Raw genomic sequence first — 19,260 nt, 5'->3', positions numbered from 1 at the left:
GAATACTTAATCATCAACTATGAGGCATTAGGCCATAGGAGACATAGAATCCTGGGCTTGTATTTACTAGAGGAGGAAAACCTACAATTGCTCCCTCCTAAGGTGCTGGTTCGATTCCTCGCAATACTAAATAATTATAATTAAGTAATTAAGGGAGCATAATAAAGCAACCTGGTTGCAGTGCATAAAGGCCTTAGCCTAACCCGTACAACCATTACCATTACCACATTGTAAAATGCTTCTTAAAACAACTCAAATCATCAAACAAAAGTTGCTTATTAGCTGCAGTTATACTACGCTCCTAAACAATGCTCAAGAATTGATAATAAAAAAATATAATTATATATATGAGATGTTTCTCTATTTTCCGCGAAACGGTCAGAAATTACCATATTTGAAGGAGGTATAGGATGAATATGTTTCAAAAAGTTATCCTCACGGTATTTCACATGAAATTTATGAGCTTGTGGTTACCTCAGATGTGAGCATTTTCTGGTTTCATATGCCGTGGTTTTCTCCGTTTTTAATCAAAATAAGTTTACTGTTTATGCAAAAAAAAAAAAAAAAAATTTGGGCATCCCACGCATTCTCTCAAAGCAAAATTGTAATAACGCCCAGTGGGCTGCCATAAAATCTTTTGCACTCTATTTTCAATACAACGAAGTTAATCTTCGTTAATCTACATATATTGCGTGCTTCATAGCATCTTCAAATCTATTCAAATGCGAGTATATTCGTATGCCTATTTACACAGATAACAGTTTTCAATGATTATTTACAGTGCACGTAAGTACATATAAGGTGGCTCACCAACAACTTAGGTATAACTTTTAAACTCAAGGCATTTATTTAGTTGCCTCAGCAATTCAACACTTCAACTGCCTGCAACTCACGAATACGGCCTTAAAATTAGATTGCACCAAATTGCGTTTAAATTTTATCCTCTTTATTACTTCTATTGCTTCTATCTGCTGCCATAGACAATTCGGTAGTTAGACATCCACATCCACAGCTCACCTACGCACCCGCCTATGCACGCTGAGGCTGCGAGTGCCGAAAGGCGGTGCTTTATTCACCACGCACTATGACGTAATCTAATCATCGTTGCTATGAGCGCCGGTAAAACGCTGACGCACCACGAACTCCAGGGGTGAACGCTTTGACTACCATTACAGCTATCTCCGCTGCAAATCGAGCAGTGCAATTCCACATCTTGATTATTTCCATTATTACCATTTGGGGTCTTCTTTGCCTTACGCTTCACTTTATTGTCATTTTCGTTATCTTTATCAGCGTTGGCGTTGCGTGCCAGCTCTGGTGGCCAACCCAATTTGTTGCCCAGTATTTGGCATGCGTCCGAATCGGCGGTGTCCAATTGACAGAAGCGAGCAGTTACCATTTTGCTGGTGTGTGCTGTAGAAATGGGATTTGAAAATGGGGTTTTCAGCAGCAATTAAGAGTGATGATGATTTTGCGGAAATATGAAAGTGATCAAATAACTGATAACATGTGGCTAAAGTTCGCACTTACGATCTCTGGCCACCACTTTTTGGCAATTCCACAGTGGGCCATCCCTAGCGCCGGTATTGAAATACGCAAACCGATTCAAATCGAAAAGCCAAGTATCAGTTGTTCGCATCTTGTCGAGTGTACAGTCCTGTTGGAGCATTAGACAAGAAAAAAAGTATAGAGTTAGAAATTTTTAATAATTATATGATAAAAAGGTAAAAAGCGTATGAGGTTGAAAGACAGTTTTTTTATTTTTATTTTTTGTTTTTCTTTTTTTTGCATAAGGATGCTCATCCAAAGCCATCCTTAGATGGCATCGAATCGCCCAAAGAGCTAAATACGTGAATTCTGTCAAGATGAAGAAGAGAAAGAAGCGATTTTACATCTTTTCTACCACTGTCCACTACTGTCGCTATCCAACTGAGCGTTAGCCAATCCAAGCAAGCAATTCTTCAATGGGTCGGGAGCTCTCTGCAGTGTGGAAAGCAGGGAGTTGCTAAAGTTTTAGGAGAGATCGGGCCAAGTTGCCCATGTGTCGTTACAAAGGGCTATGAATCTGAGATTTTTTTAGACCGTTTTTTGATCAAGCAGGTCTCGAACGTGTATAGTGACATTTCAAGTATTGATTAAACAAAATATAATGTTTTAAGATATACCATTTTTTTTAAATATATTAATCCAAGACATTGGAATGGTCAGTGAATCGCATGCTTTCAAAAGTAGTCAAAAAAGCTTTATTAAGATAGGAGTTAGTGTGCAAGAGTACCAGAGGTAGCACTGAGTACCGTTTTGATACCATTATGTGGTCTACCTGCAAAAAATTTCAAAACTTAAAGGTAGAAAAACCATCTACAGCCGTCTTGTGCTGTTGATGTAGTGGAAGAGAAAAACGGCATCTAGGCTGGAGAACTGGAACTCAGGCTAACCCCGAAAGGTACACTAAAAAACCTCAAGCGCCTAGCCGCAAGAACCGGACATTTGCAAAGAAAATGTTCAACAGTATCTTACTCTGCCGGATCCCCACAGCCTCTGTCATGCGGGTTGTACGGAAGTACAAGCTTCTCCGCATGAGTTCCGATCACCCAGTAACCACTACTATCGAGTTTGGAAATTGAATGATTCGCAGCACTTTAAGCATCCTGCTTCTGTCGTACTGAGGCCAAAGTGTTTTTTAGATAGCGCACGATAAAATAGAGTTGCATCTATCTTGCGCTTTTTTAAGAAAGAAATTGTGGAGTCTCCCTTTGAAAACAGTTAAGGGGACCTTAATGTCTGAGATGGGGACAACTCAAACCGGTTCTGTTGACCCTTTCCTAGCAAGCTCATTTTCCTCTATGTTCCTATGTCTTAGAATCCAGATAGAAGAAGTGTTTCCTGCGAGTTAGACACCTTTGATATTCGCCTTACAGGAGTTGACCAGAAGAGAGCTGCTATATGGCGACGACAGGGCCTAGCAAGTTGGACTATCAGAATAGATCCCAACAGTGATCCCAAAGCATTTACAGGATCGCGAACACTTATGCTTGGAAAACACTATTAGTTTTCGGCAGTTTAAAGGAGACTGAAACATTGGCAGATCTAGAAAGTACAGTGAAGGAAAGAGAAATCTGTCTTAAAATGCCAATTTCTAGCCGCCAGATAATCATCTTCATCCTGGAACTCTGTTTTTCCACAAAGAAAAGTGATCATATCTATTGAGACCATAGACGTAACGCGTAAATATTATTAAACGCAACATGAATTTTGTGGAAAGAAAAAGAATCAAGCTATTATACAGGGTCCGGCACTCGCAACGTAACCAACTTCAGACCACTCTCGCAGCTGATGCACGGGCATCAGCTGTCTGTTAGTTGGCTAAATGGCAGTCCAGAGTATTGTTTATAGGCGCGCGGAAGCATTTTGCCGAGAGTAAACGTGAAAAAAGTAAATCAGTAATGGTTTGGAAAATCACAACCAGCGATTTTTCGTGAGCTCGAGCACCTTAAAGTAAATAAAGTTCTTGTTTATCGCACCATTACTCGTTACAATGATACTGGTAGCATCGTGATACGTCATGGAGGTGGTCAAAAGACTGCAACGTCACGTGAAATGGTTCAAAAAGTGAAGAAGTGAACTGAAATGGCGAAAGAACTAAAAATATCTCACCATAGCATCCGCCGCATACTGAAAAATAATCTCAAAGTCAAGCCCTATAAGATCCAAAGGCACGTGATCTCACACCAAAGCAGCAACAAGTCAGTTTTGAGAGAGCTAAGGAGTTGTTTCGTTCCGCCGAAAGCGGCCAATTTTCAAACATTGTGTTTTCTGACGAGAACATTTTCAAATTGAGCAACTCCCTAGACTCCCAAAACGATTGGGCTTATTTGACCGACCGTTCATTCGAGAATTTGAGTCATCGATTGGCCACCAGGAGGCAGCACCCGCCACAGGTAATGGTTTGGGCCGCTGTAACCGCAGATTGGCACTTTCTAATCGTTTTCATCGAGCCTGGTGTAAAGGTAAATGCACAAACATTTCGGTGGCAGACGATGGACATTTCAACAGGACTCGGCACCGTCTCACAAAGCTCGAGTGAACCGAGAGTCGCTAAAAAACAGCGTTTCGAACTTCATAATGTCCCCACAATGGCTTTCGAATCCACCAGACGCGAATCCGATGGATTATTCTCTTTGGGCTATTTTGGAGATCAAAGTCCGAACTAAAAGATTCCTAGTCTTGAGGCGCTGAAAAAAGCCATTGTCCGTGAGAGGACCAAAATACCTGTAAGTCACTTTCGGGCCCCCTGCAATTCGTTTCTGGACCGTCTCAAGGCCGTAGCCAAGGCAAAAGTTGGTCATATCGAGCAAAAGTTTTTTTTTTTTTGTGTAAATATTTTATTTGCAATCTATCTTAATATAATGATATTCAGCAAATTAGGTCTTATAATCTAATAGCAGCGGTAGTATTTGCAAAAGTAAATTCATTCTTAATTTTGCGTTATTTTCACACATATTTTACTTTGAATTGAATAAAAGAAAATTTTCAAACTAAATGTATGGCCTTTTTAATTGGTTACACTTCGAGTGCCGGACTCTGTATAATGAGTATAATAGCTAGTTTTCTTCTAGCCTCTATAGGGGTACGGTACACTAGACAAGGGTAGTTTAATGGGGCGACAGCCTTTGGTCGGGAAAAACCCGAGTCATTCCGGTAACGTAGAACCGGCTGCCATGGGGATGGTTTTGTTTGGATGTTTTTCTTCAGTATCTTTGCATTGGCCTTTCATCACACATAAGGCAGTCTAATCGATAAATACGAGTGTAATGTGGATGTTGCTCTCATGAGAGAATAAAATAGCTCGTTCGACTTCTTTATGGAGTTGGCGTAGGTTGTTTAATAAAAAGCTAGGGATAACCTTTTCTAAGTTATTACATGTTAAGCACATGCTCGGAAATATTTTATATGGAATCAACGCGATTTTGTACTGACATTAAACTTGCACTTAATTATATGCACTAAAATATAATGGGCTATAAAATTGCATAACCAGAGGTTTTTTGAATATTCTGATTAAAAAGTAAAAAAAAATTTGATGACAGTTTTTTGGAATTTGTTAAATTTCTGCGCATTTTGTATTATATAGGGTTTTTCAGTAAGAGCGCTTCAACTTTTAAACTTTTTTGAATAAAACTCAAACGGTTTGACTTTTTTAACTAATATTTTTTTATTATCGACTTTGAACATATACATACATTTAAGTATGAAATTCGATTTCTTTTGCATGACCACCGCGTGCACGTTTTACGAAGTCCAATCGTTGAACTCAATTTTCGACCACTCTTTTGCATAAATCGGCCGAAATTCCAGCAATTTCTCGTTCAATATTGGCTCTGAGCTCACAAATCGTCGCCGGCTTGTTACTGTAGACCAATGACTTCACATAACCCCAAAACGGGAGGGCTTATTAAATGGACCGTAAAATGGCCGTAATGCAACAGAACGATTATTTTCATAAAAAATTTTCACGATTTGCAATCGTTGCTCAAGTGTGTAGCGTTCCATCATGAAATGTATACTAATGAAGTTTACAAATGACAAAAATAAAAAATATTGCGTCGTTCGCCCTCCCTATCGGAAAAAAGTTGAAGCGCACCTATTGAATAACCCTATACAAAGTTTGGTTAAGCCTCCACAATAAAAAAAAAATTGTAAAAAATTAAGATAAAAAATTATAGTTAGGTAGGTAAAATGGTTGAAGTGCCGATCTGGCACTACTCAAGTAGCACTAAAGCGCCGTTTTGATACCATTATGAGACCTCCAACAGGAAGATATCTACAGCCAGCCAGAGCTGTTGATATAATGGAGGAGATTGATTGGATTTAGGTTGGCGCACTGCTCCAGGCTGTCGAAGAAAGGAGCCCCCAGTGACCTTAGTCCTTAAAAACAAACGGTGGTGATCACAATTGGCCACCCAGATCTTCTGATTTAACACCTTGTGACTTTTTTCTTTGGGCCTACGTGAAAGAGAAGTTCCACGCCACCAGCCCAGGGTCAATTCAAGACCTCAAGGATGGAACTCGTGAGGCTATCGAGGACATAGGACAGCCACTTTACAATTCGGATATGGAAAATTTCATGAAAAGGATATTTCCCTGTAAGCGTGGTCGTGGTGGTCATTTGCCTGATGTTATTTTCCACTATTAGCGGCATACCTTCCTCCTTATAAGGAAATAAACAATCGTTTATATTAAAAAAGAGCATTTTTTCTTTGAATATCAAACTAATACCTCTGATGGAAAAGCTCTTTATATAAAAAGTAAGAAAAAAATTATTAAAATTTGGCAATTCGTCGCCCTGCTACCTTCTATTCGCAACACGCATGCATATGCATACATATTTTTTATTTTGAAAACTAAATATAATTTAATTTAATCTTTCCAATAACAGGAGTTTAATAGCAAAAATAATATTTGATCTATTTGCTACATATTTACACATGCACGCATGTATATACAATATTATAAGTTCATATGTACTTAAGTTATTGCATTTTCGTTTATAGTACAAACATTTGCTCAGGTGAAATATTTATTTTGTGCGTACATATGGATGTGTGTATGTGTGTGGGTATGTGTTCATGTATGTATGCATGTATGTATATATGTATGTATGTATTTATATGCGTTGATATTATATGTTCTTGTAATTAATATGTAGCTATTTGAGCAACAAATATAAGCATTATCTTATCAATATTGTGGCTTTGTTCGGAGAAATCTTTACATGACCAATATTTACATATTTATGTATATATACGAGTATAATATGTATATATACTAGCTGCATTCCAATTAGCAATAGCGAAGTCATTTATAGAAGACGTAGTAGATTTAATCCATACCAGTAATGCTCGTAGTCAAAGATTCGACCAATAACAATTCTCACTGTGAGTAGTGAGTTTCAGCCAATTTCAATTGAACTATACAACGAAACTATAGGTCCCTTCTATTCGCCACTTCTCTGCTCGCTATCTATGAAAAGAATAGCTTGGAAGGTGGAAGTGGCTAGTGAGGCTTTACTCATCTATTTCTATTTCGATTCTAAGCCGTTGCGCATAGAAACGCTTGTCGTCACTGGTTGAGGAAGAATTGCACTTCAACGGTGCTATCTATTTCTTTCTTAATGCTTACAGTTGCCCATGTTTGTGAAAGATATATTTCCGACTGATTAGTGATATTGAAATACCACACTGTCGTTAGGGTAAACTCAGAGCGCATGTAGTGCTGATGAATTTAAGCTTTGCTCAGAGGGACAAAGTTCGCTAATTTCAGTTCCAGTTTCAGTAGAAAGAACACCAAATTATAGAAAACACCAAATGACAGAAAACGTCTTTTTCTAATGGTGGTCGCCCCTCGGCAGGCAATGGCAAATCTCCGAGTGTGTTTCTGTCATGAAAAAGCTACTCATAAAAAATCATCTATCGTTCGTAAGCGGCATAAAGCTTTATGTAAATTTCTTCGTGTAAAAATATTAATACGCATATCACAAATAGGAGCAAGACATCTACCACGCACCAAAATAAAGAGTAAAAGCTCCTATAATATTGTATATTTTGGGTGAAAAGAAATCCATTAATTTTGCATTATTTCTGAGATTTCATTGACATTATCGATATCATCGACATTATTTTTAACATCAAAAAGCCCTGAATTAGCTGTTATAGCATCGGCACCATAAACACTAGGGCGGGTCGATTTAAAAATCGCTCATTGCTCTGTGAAAATCGTATTCTAGGGATCAAAACAAGAAACTTTGTCGAAGGAACCATACCTCTAAAACGAATTCTGATGTCCCCCAATTTGGGCCATTGAGAGTGCTCCAATCGAGTCCAAATGTATGACCGACCCCCACTAACTTTGGACGGCCGATCCACCCATGCCAGTGGCACACCCCCTGGAACTAATAAACACCATTCCCATTTTCAGCGGCCTGTCTTGCATGTTTGCCTTTAACAAAGAAAAACTGTAAAATGTACTAAATTTTCTCTTTCCTTTTCTCTAACCCAAATTATATATCACAATCAACTGCGTTTTCTGGTTGTCAAGATAGATTGCTGTCTATGTCTTGAAGATGATAAGATGCCTGAATATATTTTGTCTAAATGTCTGACATTGGGTAAACAGAGATTAAAACATTTCATCTCGAACCAGTGAAAGTTGAGAACTCGTCTCAGATGTGGCAATGGAAAAATTTTTTTGTAAAATAACAAAATGGCGGACTTTTGAAAAATGAATGTTTTTGGGCGGAAATTAGGGCTGAAAAGAAACGAAGGTAGCACCTGCCAGAATGACAAGTCTTCAAAATAATAATCAGTCTAACTTTCTCGTTTCAGATGTCCTGAAGAGCCAAAATCCTGTTGACAAGCCACCTATCTTTTTTTAAGACGCTTACTTTGGTGCAACACTACAACGAAAAAATATGTAAAAAAAAACTATTTTTGTATACTATTTGATATCAATAATAACATACTATAAAATCAAAACGATCGCATTTTATTTTCTTTAAAAAAAATTCCTAAAAAATATCTATAAAAAAAGCGTATTTGACCAGACTACTACGTTAAGGATCAAAAATCAAGGTTACAAGCGCATCACTCTAATACGAAAAGTCTTTGAAGTCCCAGTCGCATTCCTTCGTTCTGCTGCACCCTGTATATATCTATCTCTAACATTTATCTAGTAATTAATGAAAATGTTCAAATGCTATTTATTCAACCGCACTGGTATGTGTGCATAGGCTCATCCATACACACATATTTGGCCATCAAGAATTGCGCATCTTATCTGCACTTGAGGTCATAAATCAGTAACCAAACAAACAAAAGGCCCATAATCAACAGTTAACATTGATAATGGAAAAATTCAGACTCGATGAGGTTTACTTGTGGCACAGAACTACACCTACATATGTATGTATGTATGGTATATACAACTAAATATAAAACATGGCCAACGTTCGGAAAAACAAAAATACCTTGGCACAATTTCGCAAACAAATTTCCACTGAAACAAAAATAGCGCCGGCCACATACTCGTATAAGCTGATATGAACCTTTGTCCGTTTGTATGTTTGTGAGTTGCCATATGCAAGCGACAACCGGAAGACTATATATCTTTGATGTTTGCATTTCTGTGTTGATGTTTTTTTCTATAATGCATTTTTTTGGTTTCTTTTTCAATGATTCATGTGATGTGCATGCGCCCAGACATAGGCTACACATCTTCATTCATTTCCCTTCATTTATCAATTTGTATGCCCTTGCTGGCAGCCACAATTGCTCAATTCTCAATTACTAATCCAAACAAACCAGCCAAGAAGCGCAAAAAAAGTAAAGCTTGGCGCACCATAATGACCTCTGCTCATTGATAGTGAACGGTTGGGCATTGGCGCAGTGCCAGCGGCGTATACTCGTATAATACAAATATTTATACGCAGTTCGAAATGAAGCTGCAGCTTGAGCTTTCACTTCATTCCACTTACACTTAGAAAATAAGAGTGAACATGCACTTAAATGTATTTGTGTTTAGATATGAACACGCATATACATGCATGTGCTTGCACCGATTGTCGCTTACATACATACAAGTGCGGAATATCCCTGCTGGGAGTCGAAATTCATTAAAAATCTTATTCAACTCATAGTCGGAATATATCTTAACTAATTACAAGTAAATGCTTGTGGAAAAAATTATCCCGATAGGTTGCGGTGGAAATTTTTGAAAAATCGTATTTTTTAAAATTTACATACATATATGAATGAATAAGTAAAATTTCTAAGTAAAGAGTGAAGTAAAAAGTTCAAAGCGTTTTTCCGCAAAATGTCTTTAGTTATTTATAAATTGTATCGGATTATTTTATATGACAATTTAAAGGTTTACACTTCAAAATGGCTGCTTGAAAGTTTTGTGTTTGGTGAAGCCATTTGATTGCTGAAGGTTTCCAAAATGAAAGTGGAAAAAGCGAAAAGTTTGATACATTCTTTAGTTCGATTACGATTAAAGTAAAAAGTCGGAGCAAGCGACCATAAAAATAAGTATTGCTTATCAACCCCAGACAGTTTCGCATGAATAGTAAATCGTTGGCCACCAAACAAGTGGAACACTCTGGTAATCTAATTTTCGTAAATGTTGATAAAGTCACGGAAACCGTCGAGTCAAACCGGCATGTGAGCAGTTATTCTACTGCTTGTCCAAGTTGAGTCATATTCAGAGCTTCGAAGGCTAATGAATCACACTTAAAAGGAGTTTAAGTAAAAAAATATATTAATATTTGCTTTTATTAAAAATTGCCTAGGATTCTGGTTTAAATGCAAGAGGATGTACCAAAAACATCAAAAAATTGTGTGAACACCTGTGTTGAAAATATTATTTTATTTCTTTGCTTCAACAAAAACCATATAACTTTCGAAGTTTGGAATTTTGAGTTTGTGTCCAAAATTTTAACCAAGTTTCCAGCTTCTTTTTTTTAAATTTGGGGTATGGACTTTTGTAGCCATTTTTATACAACAAAATGCAAGTTTCAAGTGGCTGAAAATTCTCGTGTATTTTTGAGAATTTCTTTCCGGTGTTGAGCATTTATCAGGTCAGTCCATTAGTTCGTGCGTGTTTTGAAGGTGGTTTTAAAATTAATAAAAAAAGATGTTTTAAGTATTTATTAATCAATAATATATTTTCCTTCATTATTTACAATGTCTTCCCAACGTTTTGGCAAATTTTTAATTCCCTGCTCAAAAAATTGGTTGTCCTTGGAGCCAAAATACACTTCGATATCCCTTTTTATAGCTTCTTTTGAGTAGTAATTCTTGTTACTCATATGGGATTGCAGTCCACGGAAAGGTGATAATCACAAGGTACAATATCCGGGGAGTATGGTGGATGCGGCATTAGCTCCCATCCGAGCTCGTTTAGCTTGCCTAATGTTTGCCTTGCGGCAAAATCAGCAGTTATCGTCTGGTTTGGTTCCAGAAGTTCATAATAAACAATAGCGGTCATATCCCACCAAACAGACAGGAGAATCTTCTTGGGGTGAAGGCCATCTCTAGGGGTCAGTTCTGGTGTTTCATCTTTATCTAACCATTAGCGTTTCCGAACAGGATTACTGTAAAGGACCCATTTTTCATCACCAGCAGCAGCTGAGAATACACATTCATTCTCTGAATTAATAGAAATTATTTTGGTGGAATATTTCGGTGTTTTGGCTTATTTAATTATTATTAACGATATGAAGAAAATACAAGGAGAAGGAATAGCCATTTTAATTGCGCAATTGGCTGCTAATAATAAACAGTTGCCGGATGTCCGTATGCGACGTTTACTGAGTTTGCAAAAAATTATGATAGCAATGCGCATGGGATATTCTATATTACATTTTATAATAAGTAAAAAGAAGACAAAACGTTTATGGACACACGTAAAATGAATCCATAATTAAACGAAAAAACAAAATTTTATTAGAATTATGTTTACAGACTTGTTTTTTTTCGCCGGCATCCATTTCATTTAGTTTTTATTTTCATGTTTCTCCTCACATTCGTAATAATACATAATTATCGATAACACAGAAAACACAGGGTTGTATGTCAAAAAGTATCGTTATTATGTAGGATTATTTTATAATCTCAGATTTTGGGAGAGAAATTTTGTATGGGAAATCGCGCTTTTTAATTTCGGATTTTGAGTTAAGCGCGAAAAAGTAGATCATCTACTTATGTATATGTGAACATATTATTCGTAATTGTTGCCATGATTTTATAATAAAAGATGATCTCTTAAAGCTATTTATAACTGCAACAATAATGACGATATTGGAGAAGATTTTTGTGTAGATGACGAATTTGATATATCTACCTATTTAAATTGATATTGATATTTAATATCGTAGCACTTATAGTGCTTAAAAAAAAGTAAAAAAAAATCAATTTTGTTTGCATTGTTTTTCGTACATAAATATGTGTTCCTAATGAATTGTTTTAAAGTAAAAGATTTATTTAATGTGATGTTTAAAATACTATTTTTTGTTTGTTTTTACTTTTGCAAATAAAAGGAAATGTACGAACCGTTTCATAACTTGTTATTACTGATGAATTGTTTAAAAATAACTTAAAGTAATTTTGATTTTTGTAAAAAAATAAAATATGTGGATATACCAATGTGAAATTTAATAAAGGTAAGTAGGTAGGTTGGGTGGTTGTCGTAAAGACACACTTAGACCTTTCGCAGGTCCATTGTGAAACGACTGGAGCTTATCCTTACCCTACGTGTTCCTTTTCAAACCATCCGGTAACTTTAATAAACGAGCAGAGCTTCGTTAGTTTTAGATGGACTATGTCCGCTACATCGGTTAAAAATGCTGTATCAAGTGTGCGCAGCCTTCTCATAGCTAAGCTTTCACACTCACATAAAAGGTGTCTGACTGTTTCCTCTTCTTCTGTATTAAAATAGCTGCTATAGAAATCGAAGTACGGGAGTCCTAATTTAATAAAAGTCACTGAAAAAATTCTAGCTCTTTTTATTAGCTCCAAAAAAATTATGTTGGCTCTTTTTAACTCTTTTTTTTTTTTGGTAAATTTAGCTCCAACAGCAAATTTTTTCTGGCAACACTAATTATTTGTATTATTACTATTCCTTTGTGGAACAAAATTAAAACACACGTAGAGAGAGGAACTCGGCCAAACACTCAAAAAGGGTGTAAGGGCCAATCAAATATATATTATCTATAGATACTCAATAGGATTAAAATCCCATGATTGAGTAGGTAAATCGTGCTTTTCTGCTGAATTCAGCTCAACCCTAACTTATTTCTCCCAATTAAACGATACTTATTATAAATAGTAGTAATATACATACATACATATATGAAAAATAAACAAAAATGAATATTAATAAATATTTGCATCAAATTTATAAATATTATAAATTAAAAAATTTTGTTACCCAGCTATTTATCAGCAAAATAAAACCTAAAAAGCAGTCCTTCAAGCAAGTTGCGCTTAGATTTCTACTTGCCCGTAAGTATGCAGCAAATTGCGCCTTCTTCTTATCATTTCAATTACCTCCACACACAACCACCACATCTTTGCACCACTCAGGTGCCTTAAGAAATGATAAATCGAAAGCGTACCTGGCGTACTCATAGCAGAAATATTCTCATAAAAAAAAATTAAGTATAAGTAGATATGTATGAAAAGGAAATATGCAATTAAGCGCTCACCTCCGCAACGATGCTGTTGTTAGATTTTAAATCCGCACAGCTTGGATTGTCACTGGAATCACAAACAAAGCATTTTAATGCTGCACCTGGAGTTATGCCAAAGTTTCGAAACGCACGCAAAAGAATGAAGAATCCAGTAGAAGAGATAAGTGGTGAAGAAAAAGTAGTTAAGCAGATGAAATGCATTAATTAGTATTAATTGATTCTGTGTTATTATTATTATTTATTACAGTTTGCTTACTCGCCGATTATACGGCGCATAGTGATTTTGTATTAAACAAATTGTTGTTGCTTCATTTCAAATATATTCAAGTGGATGTTATTTTTTATGCATTTATTATCTTATTTGTATTATTATTTTCTTTTTTATATACAAATAATCAAAATATTTGTGCTTAATTAACCGAAATGAAGTGCGTCAGTTCAAGCGCAGCTGAGTTTTATACTTCCGTTGTATGTTTTTAGTAGAAATGTTTTCAATTTGTAGGTTACTGTCTTAATATTTATATGAAATTGGAAACCCGCTGCTTTTGTAACCTTGAATCTCTTTTTACCCATTTTGAACGCTCTTTTACATTTAAGGAAGCCAGTCATAGTATTAGCATTTCGTTGCCTATGGTTCTCAAATTGTGATTAACTGAGTAAAAGTTTCAATTAAGAGCTAACCTTGGACTCAAAAGATCTTTTAGCTCGCAGTGTCGGCCATTGGGCACGCTACAGGAACAAGCTTATTATTTAACCATGGATAATTCTATAAAGCCGATTTCAGGTAAAAATGAAATTGTTTTCTTAAGAGCGTTCTAAATAGAAAACCACTCGTATAAATTTAAAAATTTTCTATTTTTTATTTCTATTTATAACTTAGATTTATAGAAAAAATGTATGATAAAAATGTTTACTGGAGCAAGTTAGAACAAAAATTGAGCAAAGGTGGCTATATGCATAAGCTACAACGTCATACGAGCCCAGTTATATTTTTAAAGAAATAATAGCAGATGGTTTTTAAGAGAAGTTTGTTTTTGAAGTTTTATCCTGCCGACGGGCATTGTTTTCAATCATTTAATCATTCGGGTCCCCAGTTATCATCGAATCAGATAATCGGGTACAAACTCTATCGGCTATGGGAGCCACCTACGCCGAGGGCAATACATATTGTACATACTTAAATCCATGGCTAAAATAAAACTAAAAAAAAATGTGGTTCTTTAGAGGGACTATAAAATTTATCATATATGCACATATATTTTAAGACTTCAGCCAAAATATTTCAGAAAAATAACAGGTGTTATTGGTGAATGGATTGCACTACCGAGAGATGATTAACGATTTTTTATGGCCGGAATTGGAGGGTATTGATCTGGACAAGGTTTAGTTTCAACAAGACGGCGCTATGTGCCACACAAGCAACGAAACCATTGATCTTTCACGGGAAAAGTTTCCGGACCATTTACCTCACGAAAAGGTGATCACAATCGGCCACCGAGATCTTGTGATTTAATACCTTGTGACTTTTTTCTCTGGGGCCACGTGAAAGAGAAGGTCTACGCCAACAGCCCAGGGCCGATTCAGGGTCCTCAAAGATGGAATTCGTGAGGCTATCGAGGACATAGGGCAGCCACTTTGCAATTCAGTCATGGAAAATTTCATGAAAAGTGGTTTTAAAGATAGTTCATGGTTTTAGTTTTGCCCCAAACTTAAAAAAATTTTTGTTAGCAGTTACTAAGATATAGCTTTTTTAATTGTCAATATTACCGTTATAGGATCAATGGGCTGGATTATTGTTTTACTTTCAATAACTTAGGTCAAATTTAATATGTTTAAGATAGATAAACTTTTATTCGAGTAACCATGTGCACGGACAGACGCAGGGAGAAGCGAACATATAGATATGGCCAGATCGATTTTCTTAAGTGTTATAAGTTATAAAAATACTAAAAATAATGTATGCCCTAGCATGACTATTCGCCTAAAAAGCTAATGAAATCGTTGTGCTTCAAAAAATTTAAACTTTTATAATTTTCTCAACACCCGCCTTAAAATTATAATATACGGTACAGTCCGTCAGAAGGTCCAACAAAAGGCTTATGTAGGTATTATATTTGATTATATTTTGCGTTTAATAGTCACATCAACCTTATCATATCTAAATCGCGCGCGAGTCTAGATTTTCTCCATCGGAATAGTTCCAACTTCTCAGGTCCTTATACTTTGAAACTGCTGGGGTGTGCCTCGATTGTTTTTTAATATACTGCATTCATTTCGGAGGCCTCATCATTGGTTTTTCATTAAAAGGTATTCCTTAAGTATACCGTTAATTCCCTTAAATTTTCTGATCCCCATACCTAGGTAGGAAGAATTGACTTTTGTCTGAATCTGCTTGGAAGAATGTCGAAAAAAATCGCTCCATAAAAATTGAACCGCCCTAATTTACAGATATACATATGCGGTAAAATTTTTATGGAGCGATTTTTTTCAACATTCTTCCAAGCAGATTCAGACAAAAATCAATTCTTCGTACCAAAAGGTCCACAAATACAAGTTTGTATTACGAAAATAACATTCATAGCACTTAAGTAAATATTAAACTTCTTATTAACTCTACATTAACTGTTTTTTTTTTTTTGGAGCTCGTTAATAACTTTAGAGCTTTTGTCTAGTAGACTTTTCTCATACAATTATTTTTAAAATCCGTTTCTGCTAGGAAAGATTTCGAAAAAAGTTACCCCGTCCTAATGTATATATGTCAAAGTGAATTTTGCTTTTAGGTACTGTTTTTAACTTGTTGGTTATTTTTAGCATTATTTTTACGACTTTTGAGGCATTATTTTTATATTTCTAGAGCTTTGCCTAGTATCATTGCTCTGCAGCCTCACAATTTAAATTAAATTTAAATTAATAAAATTATAAAATATATAAAAATATACACAAAAATATACTTTATAATTTTATGCTCATATATAAAAATCGAAAAGGTTTATCTGGCGTATTGGATAGCTAAAACACAAGTGCTAATTCAAATCCAGATGTTCACAATGGACCTCTACTTTAACTTATGTGAGGTGGCTGTTTTGTTAAAGGGTGATCAAATTGGAGGTACTTTTTCCAATAGGGTCTTTTTGACAAATCTGTGACTACTGTCCAACTGAATACATAATTTTTTCAGTATTTATTGACATTTCACCGTGGAAATGATGATGTTGCGCCGCAACAACGATTACAAATCGTACAAATTGAATTACGAAAATCGTCGCTCTGTGAAACCTGTTCATCGCGTATTCAATCCAATTTATGGTGTTCAGCGATGAGGCCCATTTTTGGCTTAATACTTACGTAAATAAGCAAAATTGTCGTATTTAGGCTGAAGAGCAATTATTGAAAGCAACCGTTTGGTGCGGCCTATGGGCTGGAGGAATCATCAGCTCATATTTCTTCAAAGACGAGACTGGCGCCAATGTAACAGTGAATGGCAAACGCTATCGCGCCATGATGAACGACTTTTTCATGGCGGTCTGAAGCCCGTGATCTCCACGACAATTGGGGCCAAGAAGACGGGGGTGGGCGCTACTTGAGACGCAACCCGTGAAGCAATGGATTTACTGCGTCATCGTTTCGGTGACTAGTGGATAGGCCACCAAGATCGTTTGATATCACACCTTTGGACTTTTGTTTGCTTGGCGTATGCAAAGTCTACATGCGTTGTGGGTAAACCAGCACCGATTGAGGCATTGGAAGCCTTCATTACTAAAGTTATTCACGAGACACCGACCGAAGTCCTCCAGCGGGTCATTCAAATTTGTTGTTTACGAATGGCCGAATTACAACGCAGTTGCGGGCAACATTTGAAAGGCATTATCTTTAAAATATAAAGGTCATGAATGATTCTACACAAAAATAATATAAAAAAATATTGACCAATCAATTTGAACTTTCGTTTTTTATTTCAATTTAAATTCCGATACCTCTAAATTGATTAACCTTTGCCTGCCTATGCTCCATAGATCATAGATCTTATGTCTAATGGCAGACATCAAATGACATTTTGTTTTTCTCAGGCTTCAAAAAAAGTAGGATAAAATTTAATCGCTAAAGCTTTATGCGCACTTGAGAAGTAAAACGAACTTTAAAGTAAAAAAATGGCAATGCAACGTAAGTAGAAGTTTACATCTGAGGCAAGCAAGCACGATTCAGCTGATTGTTTTATATTTTATGTTTTATGTTTATTTTTATTATCATTTTAGCAAAAAAAGAAATGGAGAGACACTTCTTTATATTATATTAGAACGGAGTACTTGTGTTGCCATCTTCGGGTTATTCTGTATTTATTTTTTTATTTATTTACAAGAAATATAATTTTTAATTCTGTATTTATTTATTTGATTTATTCAAAAGAAATATAATTTTTAATAATTATATTCAAAAACTAAAGGCTATCGGTCCGATATTTTATATTACTTTATGCTTTATATATATTTTTTTTTCTATAATTTTTAGCATCTTCTGGTTCATCTCGTAATTGGTAAATAAAATATTATTTCATTTTATTTGATTTAATTTTATTATTCATTATGTATATATATATTTATAGTTATTGTTTTTATATATTTATATTTTCTATTATTATTTAAATTTTATTATATTTCGAATAAAACCACTCTTGTTATAGATTTCGTTTACATTTTTTTCTACCATTTTTTTTCGAGGTTAATATTTAAAGTAAAAAAGTCCAGAATATTTAAGCATATTTATTATATTTATCTGCATATTCAATTCTATATCCACAGATTTCATTTAATTTGATTTTTTTGCAAGTAGTTATTAACTATAAAGATTGTTTTTAATTAATTTTCTTGCAGTTTCATTTTCTTCTTTTACAACTATTTATTTTTTTTGTTTGTTTCTTTTTTGCTTTTTGGTGTTTTTTTTTGTTCTTTTCTTATCGCTTTTGAAATCACACTAACCGTTATGAATGCACTGCAGCACCAAGATGACCGTTACGATAAACAAATGTAGCACACTTGTGGGCGCGTTGTAGTACCGGCACATTGCTTTACCTTCTCTAATCGAAATTTCACTACTAAAATAAAAATATCACTATTTTGTTTTAAAACAAAATAAAAACACAATATTCCAAGCCACGAAGTATCGGTAATTGGCGTAGTATCACTTGCAGGAGAATTTTTTCATTCAATAAAAGAATGGCACACAAAAGTATGCTTCTATAATTTTTGCAGCGTGACCCATTAAGCACTCCAGCGCTAAGTCGCCTCACTACGTAACGTTTCGCGTTTCGTGCGAGCTTATAATCCTTTACGTGCCACAGCGTTTTGCAAACTGAACTCAACAATGTGAAATTCAAGCTGATGGCGACGAGCTAAATCGACTGGCCAGTTAATCATTCGTCTCCCAACCGAAGTGGCGTAGGCGAATCCTGTCGGCTGCGGCACGAAGTTGTGTAGCAAATTCGTAAAGACAGCAACTAAGTATGGAAAAACTTCAGGATACGCCACTAACAGTAAGGAATTTTTTGCGATACTTTCGCTAAGAATGTGGCACTGCAGGGGTAAGTGAAAAAAACAAAAAACGATGAGTATTTAAAAGTTACTGTGGGAGTTATTTGCTAAAGTTATTGCAATAGTCGCTGCCGCGCTCGCAGTTGGCAGAGTTATTGGCAGCGACAGCGGATGTTGTACGAAAATAAAGACGACAGCGCTGAATTTATGTCGTTTATGGTGACGTCGAAGTTGACAAAAGGAATTGTGTGTACGGTTGTACGGAGAGTTGTAACAAGGCAAGGCGTTATAAAAGCGGCGGGGAGCGGTTTGTATCAGTTTGGCGGCTCGTAGCGGCCCGCTGATTGGATGTGTGTGTTCAACTAGGCAAAGGAAGTTGCAAAATTGTTTCGAATTAGAAAAGTTAGCAAAGTTAAGTGTATAAAAGTTAACGTAGCATTTTTTGCATGTTTTGGCTTCTTGTGGTTATGGCGGTGATGGCGCTGTGGTAGC

At 35.7% G+C, this 19,260-nt stretch overlaps 1 protein-coding gene across 1 annotated transcript; it reads right to left on the bottom strand.

Annotated features, from left to right (window-relative positions):
* Positions 1-401: 401 nt before the first annotated feature.
* On the bottom strand, positions 402-18,555 carry LOC128864545 (uncharacterized). Its single transcript, XM_054104251.1, has 4 exons — positions 18,217-18,555; positions 13,259-13,344; positions 1,531-1,657; positions 402-1,413 (listed from the first exon to the last, which is right to left on the bottom strand). The coding sequence occupies exons 1-4, from the start codon at positions 18,299-18,301 to the stop codon at positions 1,073-1,075; spliced, it is 639 nt and encodes a 212-aa protein (XP_053960226.1). The 5' UTR covers positions 18,302-18,555; the 3' UTR covers positions 402-1,072.
* Between the last annotated feature and the right edge of the window lie 705 nt (positions 18,556-19,260).

This window comes from Anastrepha ludens, chromosome 5 (assembly GCF_028408465.1).
Source record: "Anastrepha ludens isolate Willacy chromosome 5, idAnaLude1.1, whole genome shotgun sequence".
Lineage (NCBI taxonomy): Eukaryota > Metazoa > Arthropoda > Insecta > Diptera > Tephritidae > Anastrepha > Anastrepha ludens.
This window is presented reverse-complemented; position numbering and strand designations above follow the sequence as displayed.